Source organism: Crocodylus porosus, unplaced genomic scaffold, assembly GCF_001723895.1.
Source record: "Crocodylus porosus isolate Cpor-Errol unplaced genomic scaffold, CroPor_comp1, whole genome shotgun sequence".
Taxonomy (NCBI): domain Eukaryota; kingdom Metazoa; phylum Chordata; order Crocodylia; family Crocodylidae; genus Crocodylus; species Crocodylus porosus.
Genome location: NW_017728907.1, coordinates 33,082,737 through 33,099,182, shown reverse-complemented (window position 1 = coordinate 33,099,182; position 16,446 = coordinate 33,082,737). Strand labels below are relative to the sequence as shown.

Genomic DNA, 16,446 nt, shown 5'->3' with positions numbered 1-16,446 from the left:
TTGAAATGAGAAAATCAGTTTAAATGAGAAAACGAATGTTCATTTGCATAGCAGAAACTGTTTAAACATGCTTATTGAACGTCAGCAAAAGCTGTATTTCAAAATTTACATCTGACAATTTTCCTCTTCTGTCTTGCAAAACTAAGCCCCCCATTACTAAACAATTGCTGTACATGGACAGATGAGGAAACGCTTGTGTTATAACAGATGAATAGCTTTTCTATAGTAGGTGACATCTCAGATAAGTTTTTCACAGATGAGAAGTAATTCTCAACTTCTTGGGCCCTGGGTTTTGATCGTCATTAAAATTTAAAAAGTCATCATTTGCTTCATCCTCACTTGTTCCCTGTCCTGCAGCCAATTGGCTGCCCTGTTGACTTCTGCAAATGCACAGAAACTGCCAGTTTGAATTAAGGAACTCTGGGACTTGTAGTTCTTAAGAGACCATATCTCGTAGGAAGGCACACTACTCTCTGTCTCTCAAACAAGAAGTCTTAGAGTTTCAATAAAGAAATATCATTCCATGCAAGTCCTAGAGAGTGGCTGTGTCAGGAAAAATGCCAGATTTCATTTGTTTTTAACTTTTAAGTTATACTTCAAAAAAGTTAAAGTTAACCTTTTTTAAAACTAGTTAAAGTTAAAAGTTGACAGCTTAAAAATTTAAGTAGTTAAAGTTAAAAGTTAGCCATTTCTTTAATTTTCAACTAGTTAATAAACTAGTTAACTCCCATGACTGGAGAGATGGGACTTTGGTTTTATAAGGGAAGGTTGGCTGCAGCACTCTTGCACTTGCATTCTCCACTTCTGTAAGTAAAGGTCTTAGTCCTGGGAACACAGGGGCTGGGGTGGACCAGAGTGTTTTGCCACAGCAAAGAACTTCTCTGTCACTGGTTAAGAACAAACGTGTTGCTCAATTAAAGCTTTTACTAGCTGGCAACTGTTTGGTGGCCTCTGTGTAATGAGATGATATACTCAGTCCAGTTGTCCTGGTTCCTGGTAGACAGCACTCCACATGACAAAAGACCTAGCACCAACTGGAATCCTTGTTGAAAATCTTGTCAGAGCATGAATGGCATATTTACACCTGGGAAATGGCCCATGTATTGGGGATTTAGGATGAAATCAAAATAAATTAATAGGGTGAAGCTGCTAAACCCATCACAAATGTAAGGCTTTCAAGAGACAGAAGGCAACCCCAGCAGATAATGGGGCAGTCATTTTGTCAATAGAATAACTTGCATACAGATTTCTGAGTTAAAGATTTTTCAAACATACCATCTTGTGTGGAAAAAACGATGCTGCATGAAGAGGTTGAAAGCAAAGTATACAATCCCTTCCACTGCCATGGCAAACAAATTCTTTCCAATAAAGTCCCACTGGAATGGATTCGAGACACGCTCCTCACCTTTGGAGTGAAACCACCAGAAAAGTAGGTGAATTATTGCCCAAACCATTGTTCCTGAGAGCAAAACCCATTAGTGTAATGGCTTAGGATGCAAATCTGTAATTTATATGATCATGACCAGGCACTTTTTCAAAGTCCCCTGATAGAGCTTCTTATTGGAAATACATAACCAAACTTAGCTCTTTTAACTCTAGGCACTCGTATTGGGTGAAAGTAAATGACGTCTCCATTAATATATGGCCATTTGTAGATCATAAGCAGACATCTTCAGGGGGTATTTTAGAAGTAAGATTTTCTTTCTGAAGGCAAATTAATGACCTTCTGTTGATGTGTCACTACCTTTTCAGCAAGACATTCCCTTTTATCCAGGGCAGCCCCAGGACCAAGTAGAAAAGAGGTATTTTAAGAAAGGCAGCCACTTTTAAAATGGACATAGGGTTATCAAAATAGCAGGCTGACATGGAATACTGCCAAAATATATCCCAGCTGTGACTGTCCAAGGGCCCAAGGTTGCCCAGAAAGGGAAAGGGAAAGGAGATATTATTAGTTAGTATCGACAGCAGCCTTCTACACCCTGCAGTCTGATAAGAGAATGTTAATATCTTATTTCAAATACCTGTCTCCTAAAAGGGCAGAAAATGAAGCAGAAAACTGGTACAGATTAAATTAATTTGGATACAGGAGACTGGTGTGGATGATCCTAGCGCTTGCAACTAGTTCAGGGTACTGCACACACCTTAAAACAGTTGAACTTTCACTCTCACCATTCTTAATACCCCTTGTGAAAACTGGGAAGTCACTAATCTTCTGAGTCAACACTGCTAATATATCTCTGTCCTGGTATGGAAGTACCCAGGGTTGCTCTCCAAGAATTTCATCGTGGTTACTGGCTATTACTTACCAAACCTGGCGTATACGTCAGTCACTGCTTGGTTCATGGCTAGGTCAATAAGTCCCCTTCCCAGGCAAAAATGTGGGAAGATCAGCAGCAAGTTTTTCAATTTGTTATTGAATTTCAGCAAAGACTGTAACATATGGAAACAAAAGCAAATCCAGACATCTCAGAGCATTTTCTTTAAGAAAACATAAGGGAATGAAAGTTCCCTGTAATTTCAGTGAAATTAGGTCTCCTTTTTCACAACGCAGAAGTATTTTACCAGTCTCCATACCAACAGAGAATTGAGAATTCAGTTTGTAACAGGGGCAACTGTGGCAATTGAAACAAAATACTAGGAATCTATATGTAAAAAATATGCCAGCAAGCACAGAGAAATATTATAAAATGTAGTGTATGTGATGTGATATGCAACTCTGGCTCTATCAGCATATATTCTATTTCTTGAATAGAATTTTTTTTCTCATTTGTTCAGATCTTATATGATGCCTGGTCTGTAACTACCAAAAGGGCCAGGAGAAGATCTTGGAAAGAATGTCTCAGGGCACTTCTACACTGCCAGCTGAAATGTAGCGTAAGCATTCCTGAGCTAGCAATAAACAATCTGGCTGCGGTACCAAGAACCTCAAGAATACAAGGCTACCCACAGCAGCGTGGAACTCTGCATGGGTTTACCTGCTTGAAAGCAGTATTTATAATGTAGACCTACCCTCAGGGGTAATGTAATACTGGCCTGCTGTGCCACAGACTGGGATTATATTTCTGCATTATCAGAGCAGGAAGCTGTGCAGCTGTGGCATCCCACAATGTTTACAAATGAACTGGGGAATGTATGGAACAGAGCCAGAAGGGATCGCAAAACTGGATCTTGAAATTTTGAAGCCACCTGAGCTAAAACCTGCTTCACTTCCAGACCAACCAGTTACACAGTAATATATTGTGTTTGAAAGTGCACTGCCAGCATTGAAAACTGACTGGAAAATACAGCCAGATGTAGAATGGGTGTCAGTACTGGTCTCCCAAGAACTGCTAATGGGGAGCAATGGCAGAAGTGCTAATGAAGACATGACACCAGTGTTTAAGCACCATGTCTTCTTATCTTTGCTCTGAGCAGGCCCAAATGGCAAGCTATTTAAAATGCTGGCACCCAACATATGCCTGTCTACTCTAGTGCTCTCACAGCTGTCACCACTGCGGGGAGTGGAACCAGTGGGTAGAGACGGACAAAAATGCTAGCATAGGCCAGATATGGGATGGTGAGGCATAGGCTTGGTTGTCAGATGCCAGCTCCTTCCCTTGGTAATGGCAGCTTCATACCTTTCTGACTGCCCACCCTCCTTCCTAGAAGTGACGGATCCATTGCGGAGGAGGGCCTGAAACTATCACCAGCAGAAGAAGGAAATGTGTCCTGGTGGCAGCTCAGTGTGGCTTCTCTCACAGTGATCAAAATCATTTCACTGTCACTCCTGTGCACATGTGGCTGGTTGGCAACTCAGCATAGCTTTACCCATGGTATCTTTAGCTAATGCTGCTCTCACCCCCACCCTGCTGCATATACCTATGAGTTTTCCCCCTACTTACTCACTCCCAGAAAGGGCAGCAGAGGGGGAAAACAGTCACTACTGATGGCAATGAAGAATGTGCTAACCTGGAACAGTGTGCATAGCATTTGACTCATTAAAACAATGTTTCTAGCAAAGCACTGCTTGCTTACCGGGTTATTTTCAAACAGCTCCAGGACAAATGTAATGGCACTGCTGTTGATCCCAATGAAGAGATTAATACAGGACAATGCAACATATGCTGTGCTAGGGACACTGAAAAGGTAGGCTGCTGGGTACATCATGGGAATTACTGCCCATCTGTATAGGAAAGACATAAACACAGTGGTAATAACTCCTCAGAATTCATATTAGTTTGTCTATCAGAGACATCAGGTGAGCTGTCTTCTTTTTCTCCCATATGAAATGAGTCATACAAACCAATTGGAAACTTTTACTAGGTTATTTCCCCCTAATTACAGCATGATGGCATTTTTTTTTCTCTCCCTAGTCCTGTTTGCCACCCATACACAGAGCCATGGTGTAAAATGCAACTGAGGAGACCTTGATAAGCTACTCTAGCAAGGTAATCATCATCATTCAAAGGAGATGATTACCTGACAAGTGATTAAAGGATGGTAGTTGAGCTCTAGATAATCTCTTTGAGAAGCAGGTAAAGGTGAGATGTAGGAAATGGGGTATGTAATCTCTGGGACTGACCAGAAAAAAATCCAAACATTCACACTTACTACTAATCAATTAATTAAGTGTTTAATATGAACACTTCAGCAGATAAGACTAATGATTATGAAGGCAGCCTTTGCACACAAATAAAGCAAATACATACAATTACTGTTTTGTTTTAAGATATTTTGTGGGTAAAATGTAGAGCTTCTAAATGCAAAATACTATCATGGCACTTGTTTGAGAAGTACCAGTTACAGCAGGGCTGTCCAGCTTCCATAGATTTCATAGATTTCATAGACATTAGGGCTGGAAGGGACCTCGGGAGATCATCGAGTCCAGCCCCCTGCCCAAAGGGCAGGAAGTCAGCTGGGGTCATAGGATCCCAGCAAGATAAGCATCCAATTTGCTCTTGAAGGTGTTCAATGTAGGTGCTTGAACCACCCCCGATGGCAGACTGTTCCAGACCTTGGGGGCTCGGACAGTAAAGAAATTCTTCCTTATGTCCAGCCTGAAACGGTCTTGCAGGAGTTTGTGACCGTTCGGACTCGTCATCCCTTGGGGCGCTCTGGTGAACAGATGTTCCCCCAGATCCTGGTGGTCACCCCTGATAAACTTATAGGTGGCCATCAGATCACCCCTGAGCCTGCGTTTTTCCAGGCTAAAGAATCCCATGGCGGGTGGGGGCCAAATTCTGCATGGGACGCACCAGCTGGAGCCTTACTTTGTGCGAGTTACAGTAATGTGAGCCATGCACCCCTGGGCCCACTGCTGTACAGGTGACCCCCTGCTCCACTGTGTGTGTGGACAGTGCCCTCGCTGCTACACCCTGCACCTGTCTGGGCAACCTCCCCTCTCCCCCTATACTGTGCCCACGGTTGAGCTGGGGAGGGGCAGCTGCAGGTCATGGGCTCCCCCAGCACCACAGGTTGTACCACACTATTCCCTGGGTGGGAACAGGAAGCAGAGGCTGGAGAATGAAGGGATGCCTCAACTGCTAGTGCAGCAGGAGTGATAGATACAGTGGTGCTTGGATAAGTGCCTTGTGGACTACACGCGGCTCACAGACCACCAGGTAAACAACTCTGAACTACAAGAAAATACTATATAAATGTACATACTCTCTAAGCTCTACTAGTACATCTCATTTCCTAACCTGCAGCCCATTCTGGGGCTTGCCCTATGTAACCATTATGGGTGCATCCAGATGAACCCACATGTACCTCTTGCTGCATCTCAAAGCAGTTTGAGATGCAGCAAGAGGGACGCTGGGAACAAAGAAAAGTTTCCTGCACTGCATATTTGCAGTGAGTGCTCAAAATTTGATACCTGGATAGTCAGGTATCAAAATAAAACATGGGGGGGGACAGGAAATGCAGGGCAGGGCATGGTCCAGGACCGTATCTTGAGGCAACCAAAGGCTTGAGCCCCTCCAAAGAGATGCTCTGGTAGCCAGCTGAAGCACGCTGCCTGCCTGTGCAGGGCAAACAGCAGTGCAGGCTGCAGGGACCTGGACCTGGGCTCCATTCCATGTAAGCAGGGAGTGGGAAGGGCTGGGGCAGCTCAGGAGGGGTGGGTCCTGTTGCTGCAGGACCCACATCCCCCCCTGCACGGTTCTCAGCTCATGAGCAGCAGCAGTGGCCATTGGGGTGCTTGAGGCCTTATGTCGCAGCCCCCTCCACAAGGTGTGGTGAAGCGCAGTTTGGCCCTGGCCACCTGGCACCCAGTGCTGCCTTTGCCACATCATGCAGATGTGGCTTGGCTCGGCATGGTGCAACATGCCTTCGGGCAGTTCTGGGCCACTTGAGCTGTCACCATGCATGCAGAACCCAGCCTCCCATGACAGGTGGTCCCTGTGACCTGCATGGGGCCCAGGTGACAGCCGGAGCTGCCCAAAGGTGAACGGCCCAGTGCATCACGGGCCACACCCACATGATGTGGTAGAGGCAGCGCTGGGTGCCAGGTGGCCAGGACCAAGCCACGCTGCCCCATGCCACAAGGGCTCGAGCACCCCAATGGCTGTTGCTGCTGCTGGTGAGCTGTGAATCAGGAGTAAAGGGACTGGGGCGGGAGGCAGGCTGTGGATTGAGAGTGAAGAGCAGGGCACTGGCATATCAGTGCTGCTCAACGCTGCACATCCTGGTAAGTGAAAAGGGTAGGGGCAGCTCTGATTTCTCTATGACAAAAAAGCTAAAAGTAAATGCCAAACTGTATAGATATTTAGAATTATTTCATTATGATGATAGAGGCACTGGTAGGGTTCCAAACTGCTTTCAACTTGTAAATATATCAATAAAACACTGCCCAACTGATCTCTCGATACATAGTGGCATTTCATTTTAATAGTGAAAGAACACTATTTTGGGCATTTTAATGAAAGAATTTGAATTTCTTATCAGAGAATTTGCAATTTTTAAACAGGGAACACCAGGATGTCTGCTGGTGAGACAAGTGGCAAGACCTGCGCAGAGGAGCCTGTCCAGGGCCAGCACTGGGGACCCACCTGGAGGGCAGATGAGGTGGCTGACCTGTTGGTCATTTGGAGCCAAGAGGACACACTTGGACAGTTCAGAGTGGGCCACTGCAAGGAGCACATCTTTTGGGCGATAGCTGGCCAGATAGCAGAGCCAGGGCACCCCATTCAGGTCTGGCAGGCACGCAGCCGTGGGGCTGCAGGTCCAAAGGGGCAGATGCTGTCGCAGATGGCAGCAGGTCACAGCCAGGCAACAGCCTCCACTGCCAGATTGCTGTAGTGGGTGGAGGGGGAAGGAGTCGGGCCACTCCAGGTCAGGGCTGCTTCAGCAGTCCAGCTGGCACAAGGGGTAGTATCTCTAGACACCAGCTGACTGGGCCTCAAAAGCTCCTGTCTATTTGTATCTTCCATATTAACATGGGCCTTTGGGCCCACCCAGCTAACTAACAGCCCCTTTGTGGAGCCAAAGGGTGAAAGATGCAACTACTTTCCTGGGACAACAAAAGCAAAAACAGGATAGGAGTGTCGTGTGGGTCAAAGGGTCAAAACATGAAAATAAGTGATCCTTACTACCTCACCTACTTTACTTTTCTCATGATTTTCATTTAGCAGCAAATTATGAAGCTCCTAACAAAGCCTCAGCCTTGTACAGTGAAGCTCTTTGGCAAAACATTTCTCAGTTTTTATCGGTATTTTAAAATAATAAAGACACTGCTTTTATAATAGAGACACACACTTTTATGTCTGTATAAGTTCTTTATTCTGTTTTTAAATGCTTTTTAGGTACTCTTAAACAGACACCACATTTAGTGATTGTGCTACCATAATTTAAAAAATGTATGGGCTACATAACAAGAAATAAAACAGTGCCAGTCCCTTATACAGCATTTTTTCATCTTCCAGTGTTTTACAAACACGACATAGTAATAATGCTTTGCATTTTCAGTGTGCTTGCTCTCTCCAAACTACTTTAGTGAATGAAAGCTAATTTATCAAGAAAACACAAAATTGGATTTGTGCCCTTGTATACTTCTTTGTGATTCATAAAGAGGACATGAAAGGCTTTATGTTTTGTTTTAAGGGAAACAAACTGCTTGTGTTTTTGCATTAGAAATTCAGATTTTTCTGATCTATTTTCCCCTAGAAGGCACTATAGACAACAAAACTAGTAACATCACGCTATTTGAAACACCAAATGTAGGAACCCTGAAAAACGAATGGGAAGTGAAAAGTACTCAGTTTTGCAAAAACACTTTTGGCAATGCTTATTTCAGTCAAATGTTCCATGAGCACTTCATGCTATATATCTAAGATTGCCAATACAATGTTTAAGACTTTAAGGCCTTTTTTGTACATGAGAAAGCAGGACACAAGCCCAATTTCTTTTTCTGTGCAGCTCAGCTTTACAACTCAACACCTCCCTTTGTGGCAGAGGTGAAAAGCAGTAAGCAAATTTTTCCTCATGTGGCTGATCTGGGAAACACCTGTTCAACCATAAGCTTTCTGCAGCAAGGAATGCCCTTGAAAATTTGGCTCTTATATATGACTTCCTTTCCTTGGCTTTCACAACACTTAACAAAGAGGACAAGTATCCTACTGCATTTTACATGTAGATGCACTGAGGTGTTGCAAGGTTAAATAACTTGACCAAAATCATATAACAGACAAGTGACAGCTGATCTTGAAAGCTCTTTACTACAATGCCAGTGCTCTACGCACTAGGCAACCACTTCATTTACCTTTATGTATGTTTGCACAGTGTTTAGCACCTTTAGGACCTTTCCCATGGCCATTTTTACTACTACAACAAAAAGAACATTGACCCCTATTCCTGGCCAGTAATCATAAAAGCTGCTTTTCTTTTAATCTCTTCCAGCCAATTAGCTAATTATATAATTCTCAATACAACCTATGAGATAGTAAATCAATATAATAATATCATGACTCTATAGCTGGAAAAACTGGTTCACTAGTTAAAAGAGGTTAAGGCAGGGGTTCTCAAACTTTTTGATACTGCGACAAGGGGGTTGCAAACTTCTCTTCCCTCCCTAGAAGCGGTGGTGCGGGGCTGCCACCGCCACCAAGCACTCTGTGACACTGCCATGTGCTGCGCACCACTTCCTTGAAACCAAGTCTGGCCAGTTGATGAGTGGGGGGCAGGGAGGTCCCCAGCAGCCCACCAGCCAGACTTGGGCGTGGGAAGCAGCACGTAGCATGTGGTGGCGGCACAGAGTGTTCAATGGAGGGGGCGGCCCCACTCCCCACACCACCGCTTTTAGGGAGGGAAGAGAATTTGCAACCCCCTTTTAAACTGCCGAGGATTTGCAACCCACAGTTTGAGAACCCCCGAGTTAAGGGATTCGTTTAAAGCTATAGGATGAGATATAGTCCAAGCTGGAATCAGAGTCAACAAGCTCCCAGTTTGACAGTTCTGTGCTGTGCTATACCTTTTTAAAACTAGACATCAGCCACACCCAGCTCAGCTCAGGAACCTGAAATGGTTTCTAACATGGAAGTTTAGGTCGCTCCTGCCAAGTGGATCCTACATGAATAAGCAGCCCAGACGACTTACCCATACAGAAGCAGCAATGCTATAAGCACAGGGAGATTGCTTGGAGAAGTGTATGCTTTCTTCTTGAAGCCAATGAATATACCCACAACCATAACGGCACTCACAACATAGTTCACCTGGCAGAACAAAATAAGAAATACAAGGTATGAGTACAACAGAGTTCTACAAACTCTCCATTAGACCTAGCCCTGCTCTAGAATGGTTTTAAACTAAGGGACACTACAAAAATAATGTGCTAGGTCCAGCTTTTTTAGCTGCTCTAAATAAAGCATCTGGAGTGTCACATGCCATTTTTTGGAGTGGGGATGCTGATGCACATGTTGCTGGATTCTCCTGGAGTGCAATAATTATCATGTTCCAGCAGCCTCAATGCATGTGTATAGGTGTCCTAAGGTTGCTTACAGACATGGAAAAAAACAAAACAAACCAGCGCTTTAAGCTTGGTACACCCCTGCACCAAGCACAGCACATGCCTAGAAGAGGCATCACATTAGTTTGACCCAGCTCTCCAATGTTTGTATAGATCAGGAGCTTCAGCGAGGCTTTTTGGCTCTTTTATCTAATAGCTAATTGAATCAGCTTTAGATAAAAGTGCCAGAAAAAACCCCTGCTGAAGCACCCAATCTATACAGACACTGGGAAGCCAGGTTGAACTTAAGTGCTTCCCCTTCTGGTAAAGTGCTGTTTTGTTTTTTCCATGTCTGTCAGCAGCCTAAATTTCTCCATCATGTTGCTTCTTATGGGGGAAAGTACAAATCTAACTGCACATAACAGTGTTACCTTACAAGCCTGGTTCGAAGAGTAAGAACTCTAAACACTAATTTATATAACAGGATAGATACATAATGGTGTCTAGGTGTTTGGGAAGAGTATTATTAAATGCACAGAGATTTTACATAAAAAGACTAGTTCTTGTTGTTCTAAATCCACTAAGCTGGACTGCTGCTACATGAAGATAGAGAATCAAGTGACAGAAAGCTCAGTCATTGTCCTGACTAGTTTTTCTGCTTATTATTTATTGATGCCACATTCTCAGAATGATCAGAAGTTTATCTTGTGGAGGGGGAAGACATTCTCACAGCATAGCCTGCAGCAGCTGATACCAGATTGCTTGTGTCTTTTCCCAAATCTACCAAATTAATGCTCCTTTCCCTATTTTAAGTGCAGTCTTCAGTGGAGCCCCAAGAATCCTTTCAATTGCTCCTGCTTTACAAATTGTATAATGCTCACATTGAAGAATTCTTCTTTTAAAGAACTCTTTTGGGCCCTTTACTGTTGTGGCTCATTTGGCCAAAGGAGTCATTCTTTCCTTGCAAAATAATTTTGGGTCTCTCAGTAAGGCTCTGAAGACTTCTACTTCTACACAAGCCCAGGTTACTGTTCTAGTCTCTTTTGAAACAATAGTATACAATTGCCTGCAAAATGAGATACAGAAAATTGCAATAAGCATTGAAAACCCATGAGATTACATCACTTCCAGCTTCATTAGCTGAGTTGTGCATGAGACTTAATTGAGCCATTTGAAATGAAATAGGAAGTGGGCAGAGCCCTAGCACAAATTGTCTGAGCAGTGCTTTAAATGAGTACACTGCAGTGCTTGAGATCCACCTTATTAACTAAGCCTATAAGTTCCAAGCCAAACCAAATAGAGAAATAGTTCCCAGAAAAGAGCTAGAAATAACAGTTACTCACTATGTCCCAAAAGAAGTTGGTTAACCAGTAAACAGCAGCAGTCACACCACTGACAAACTGAAGGTGCTTGGCTTTTGTCACCCGTTCTTGAATCAGATACAGAACAAAACTGGCTGGGATAAAGGACATGGCAAAAATCACACAGATGGCGACAGCGGCATCCACTGATGTGGTCAGTCTGCAACAGAGTGGAGGAGGGAGGAAATGGATGAGCAAGACAGCTAATGCCACACAGAATGCCACTGTTTTTCCCCAGCCAGTGTGAGCAGCTCCACCTAATGCCCTCAGCAGATCACTGAGAAAACACCAGGCAATTTTAGACCCAGCAGTAACAAGCCTGTTTGGTAACTTGAGGATTATTCAAATTCTGGAACTGGCATGTATACTTTCCTGTGTTATGTTCAGGGTTGCTACTAACGTGCACACATCAATCTATCCTTAGCCCACCCGTGACGCTCATTCTCTCTCTCCAGGTCATGCTGCCATGAGACACAGCATGGCCACTAGCACAGCAGGTGCAGCCAAACTGCGCGTTAATAAAAGGCCCAATGTCAGCAGTACATGCACCTTTAGACTGAGCTACATCTTACACTACACTTAGTCCCAAAAACCTCCAATTACTAAAAATGTGCTACTGTGCTTGAATAAAGGCATTAAAATAGGGTATTATTGATACTATCACAGGCACCCGTCTACACCTATAGTTGGGTTACCCGTGGAGATGGTCTGTAGGTGAGGTGGGAGAACATCCTTGTCAGGAATAGCCACAAATTATCCTGAGAGGTGAACAAACTAGAAGAGATTCTGGAGTTTCTACAACAGTGATTCTCAACCAGGGTACCAGGACACTCTTGGGTGCCTTGAGATCCTTTCAATGGTGATGCAGGGTGACATGCAATATTAGCACTGTTAGGTATGCCAACATGATTCACAAGATAAACCTAGAGATTTCAAACAGGAATCCACAGCGTTAAAAAAAACATTCTGACCTGTTGCTGTCTCCCTGAATTCTTTGCAACAGACAAATTGCCCTATTATTTTTCTGTAGCCAAAAACAAGCGCAAACTAAGAGCTGGCACATTCCATTGGGTACCTTGAGTTTAACGAAGGATGCTTTGGGTTTAAAAAGGTTGATAAACACTGATCTACAGTATGGAGCTGCCGCTGCTACAACTTTGGTGGTCTAGCTATGTCAACAGAGCCGCCTAGTGGTCATACTGGAAAAGGGTTTTTTTCTATTGGCATAGTCATCTGACTGCCACAATCAACTGAAGCTAAGTTGGCAGCAACCTCCTCCCACTGGCATATCCCAGTGGGGAGCCAACACCTTCCCTGAGTGCCACTCCAACCCCCTTGCACAAAATGAACATTTCCAACCAGGAGATATTATAACACCTTCAGCTGTCCTGTGAAATATGAATTTACAATCTTTGCATTCTCCTATGCCTGAAGAAGGGTAAGTGTGCCCAAAAGCTTGCAAATAAAGTATTTTTTTTGCAAATATCTAGTTGGTCTAATAGAAGATATCACTTCTACCATGAGTTCTGATTCCTTCTGCCTGTAGACCAATATGGCTATAACCTGTATCCCTGACTCCAATCCCCTTTCCCTTTTTGATCTGCTGCTCTGCTTTCTGCCCTATCTACTGCTGTGCTATCTGTCCCTTCCCCTGCCTACCATGTGCCATGCACAGAGACTGCCTGTGCCACTTGTGGTATGCATGCATGCACTTGTGACAGACCAGCAGTCCTGCTGACACGTCTGTGTTGGCAAGGGCATACCATCTTTTCACACTCTGTAACCAACAGCCAAAACTTTGTTGTGTAGACCAGACCTTTACAGCAATTTGAGTAAAACAGAATGCAGGGAAAGAGCCATCGGGCAACCGGCACATAAGCAACACACCCTGAATTCAGCCGTACACTCTCAGGCATGTCCCTTGAACATGCTGGAGGCAACGGGCTGAAGGAACTGTTGGAGAGGGGAATAAACTAGTGAAAGAACCAAGGTGGACTATTGCATCTTACATGGTGACTTCAGAGAGCTGCTCCTTGGTGAGGTTCAGAGGATGATTTATAACAGTGATCCCATATTCCTCAGGGGATTGGCCTTTCTGTAGATTGGCTCTCAGGACCCCATTGTTGGCTATGTTGAGGAAGATGACCATGGCATGCCAGCCTTTGTTATTAAACCACACCTAAAGGAGCCATAAAGTACAAATATATTAAGCAGCCTGCACTATTAACTCAGGGCTGCAGGATGCCACATGAGTTGCCTTTAGTTTGTTTTTCCATTGGGCAATGACAGCAGGAATGAACACAGCTCTGGGGATTTGTGGACTGACTGAAATGACCCAGCAGAGGCAGCACAATGTATTTGGGTGAGATCATTCCAAAACAGGGGGTTAAACAAGCATTTCAGTAGTGAGGTAATGTATTTTACAAAGTCTGGTTTTTAACCCCTGAGGGATATTCCTTAAAAAAGGCATGAAACAGCCCAATTACACATAGGAATTGTGCAGAATAATGAATCTCTTTTTTTATCTAAGGATAAAAAAGATATTTATCTAAGGATATTATCACCAAACAGCATTTCTTTCAGATTAAAATCTGGCTCAAAAAGGGTATAGATTTTTCTAAACTATTCTCACCAAGTACCTTAACATTTTCTTCTGTTTCCATGTACTTAAGGAAATCAGACATTTCGTTAGAAGCAGCCATTGAAGCGTGGCCCTAAAAATAAGACAACAAAGTCTAAAATCAGCCAGTGTGCAGGAAGGTTAGCATGACCCTCCTGCAAATGGAAGTTTACAACTTCCATTTGCTTTTCTTAGTAAACAGACAAAAGTGGCTTACCCCTTTCACATTGAGCATTAAGCCAAGATCTCTCAAAAAATCAGCAATCTGAACTCCAGTGACATGAAGAACAGGGAGTTTTCCTCCAATGGAAATTCCTCCATACCTGGCAGTAGAGCATATTAGGATCAATCACTTATATTATAGCTAACTACACTGATGGAAAAATCAGAACTCTCTTAATGAATATTTTCTTTATACACATAGCATAATTTATGTGTAGCTTGTCTGCTTGCTTGCTGACCAACTAGATAAATCTTCAGAGATTTTGCAAATGCTAAAACCAAATTAACTTGTGAATGACTTCGGCAATTAACCTGATTAAAGGAGTATTCTGAGACCCCTTTAGAAAGACAATTGCACCTTGGAAATCTATAGAGGAAAACAATTTATAACACTGACTGGTTCAATTCTGCCTCTGCCCCTTTCATTTGACATTATAATCCATTCGTTGGAAACCTGAAACATTTGATTCCCTATTGTTTTCCTAACACCTCACAAATAATTAGTATCTCAAGTATTAATGAGGTGTTAATGGAAGAAACAATAGATTGATACATGACTAAAGTCAAAGCTGGAAGTGGGCTGGGGACAGAATGGGTAGGACAGCAGATTGCTGCTGCCTTAGGAAAAGAAGACATCTAGAAATGTTGATGTCAACTGGTGCATAATAAATAAAACATTGTATTAGTTAGTATGTCCCTGTCAGCACACTGAGCACATCAGTTTAATCCCCTAACCAGTATTACACCCCCACGAACATACATTTATAAAGAAATCCACTGAAGGAATCCAGTTCTGTGATTGCTACTGGTTACAAGATTTCTGATTGCTACTGGTTAAAAGTGATGGACAAATATGTGTTTTTAGAAAACACTCCATGAATGCAAGGCATCCTTGAGCAATTCTCAAAAAGAATAATAATATATTTCATTATTCAGCAGGAGACTGTACAAACCCCTGATTGCCTTCTATTTCTTTGGTCTCTGACTTTAGACCTATGCCTGCTGATCTCAGGAACACCAAAAGTGTAAAGCTGATATTCACTACAGTTGGTGATGGTTAAATTACATCAAGTACCAGCTTCTGGCACCTTCATGCAAATCCTGAGTAAGTGTACAGAGGGCTCCCTGCCTGTATTCTTTCATGTGGGCCATGAAGTACCAGTAGAGACAGCTCTAGACAATATGGAGCTCACATTATAGTTTTTACCTCTGTGTATTTGCTAGGCTAGTGCTCAGATTATTTTTTCAAATCAGTGTAGGCCAATGTTTCTGGCAGACATGCCATGAATTAGCTCTACATCCTTCCAGAGTGTCACTCTGATCCCCTTCCCCTGCCGGAACTACTGTTTTAGTTTCTGTTCCCGACCCCGTGCTCCCCCTCTGGTCTACTGCTCTGCTTTCTGCTTCCTGTCTTATGTACCACTGTGCTGCCTGTCCCTTCTCCCATCTGCCAAATGCCATGCACAGAGGCTCTCTACACCACTTGTGGCACCTGGCCACAGGTTGGCCACCCCTTCTCTACCCCTTCTTAGAAGCCATGCTCCTCTGTACTGTTATGGATATGGTCATACCAGAGGACTGCTGCAGTACAAAGAGGGCACACAGAGCTCAGGTACTGGGCTCACACATTGGTTTGTCTCTAGGGTACAGAATCTGAATGTACCTGGGGTGGTTTCATTGCTTGCTGTCGCACCTGCTAGGTGAATACAGCCACACTTCTCAGTAAAGCCCTCAGTGCTGTCTCACACAACATGCTAGCTTCTGTAGTCATCTCTTTGTCTAACATGTGCTACCTGCCACAGTCCAGGGAAACCTTTTTTAGGCTCCAAAGTTAAACAGATAGATATTTGTTACTTATTTTTTTACTACACTATTTTATGAAACAGTTTCCTACCTTTGTTCATTGACCCAATATTTGCTCTTCAAACTGCAACAGAAAAAGTACTATGAAAATCATATTTTTTTAAGCTTTGAGTCAAACTAAGCTCTGGCTGAAATGTAAGATATAGTCACAAGGGTGACAGCCAGATTAGCTAATGTCTGTTCAACACTCTGAGCAAATCAAAAGTATAATATGCAAGATGTGACAAGCAACAGAAACATCACACAGAGAATGATTCCTACCTCCCTTTTATAAGTGTGGGATAGGTTTTCACCAGGAAATCTGTGATGTTTCTGTAGGTGAGATCTTGAAGAATTTCTGTGCTCCACTGTACTCGCTGAAAGGCAAAGAAAATCCAATCAGCTACAGTAAATGTCACTGCCCCTAAACTCATCAAGTAACCGTTTGTTAGGAGAACAACACAACTGGTTTTGTTGCACAG

At 43.3% G+C, this 16,446-nt stretch overlaps 1 protein-coding gene across 1 annotated transcript in view; it reads right to left on the bottom strand.

Annotated features, from left to right (window-relative positions):
• The window catches only part of ABCA4 (ATP binding cassette subfamily A member 4), a 117,135-nt gene that overhangs the window by 12,838 nt on the left and 87,851 nt on the right, over nucleotides 1-16,446 (bottom strand). The window contains exons 32-41 of the mRNA XM_019531082.1: nucleotides 16,247-16,341; nucleotides 16,017-16,049; nucleotides 14,118-14,223; nucleotides 13,920-13,994; nucleotides 13,290-13,459; nucleotides 11,263-11,440; nucleotides 9,571-9,686; nucleotides 4,015-4,162; nucleotides 2,307-2,430; nucleotides 1,276-1,405 (exon numbers count right to left, since the gene is read on the bottom strand). Coding sequence (XP_019386627.1) covers nucleotides 1,276-1,405; nucleotides 2,307-2,430; nucleotides 4,015-4,162; nucleotides 9,571-9,686; nucleotides 11,263-11,440; nucleotides 13,290-13,459; nucleotides 13,920-13,994; nucleotides 14,118-14,223; nucleotides 16,017-16,049; nucleotides 16,247-16,341 — 1,175 coding nt within the window. The remainder of the gene's footprint in view (nucleotides 1-1,275; nucleotides 1,406-2,306; nucleotides 2,431-4,014; nucleotides 4,163-9,570; nucleotides 9,687-11,262; nucleotides 11,441-13,289; nucleotides 13,460-13,919; nucleotides 13,995-14,117; nucleotides 14,224-16,016; nucleotides 16,050-16,246; nucleotides 16,342-16,446) is intronic.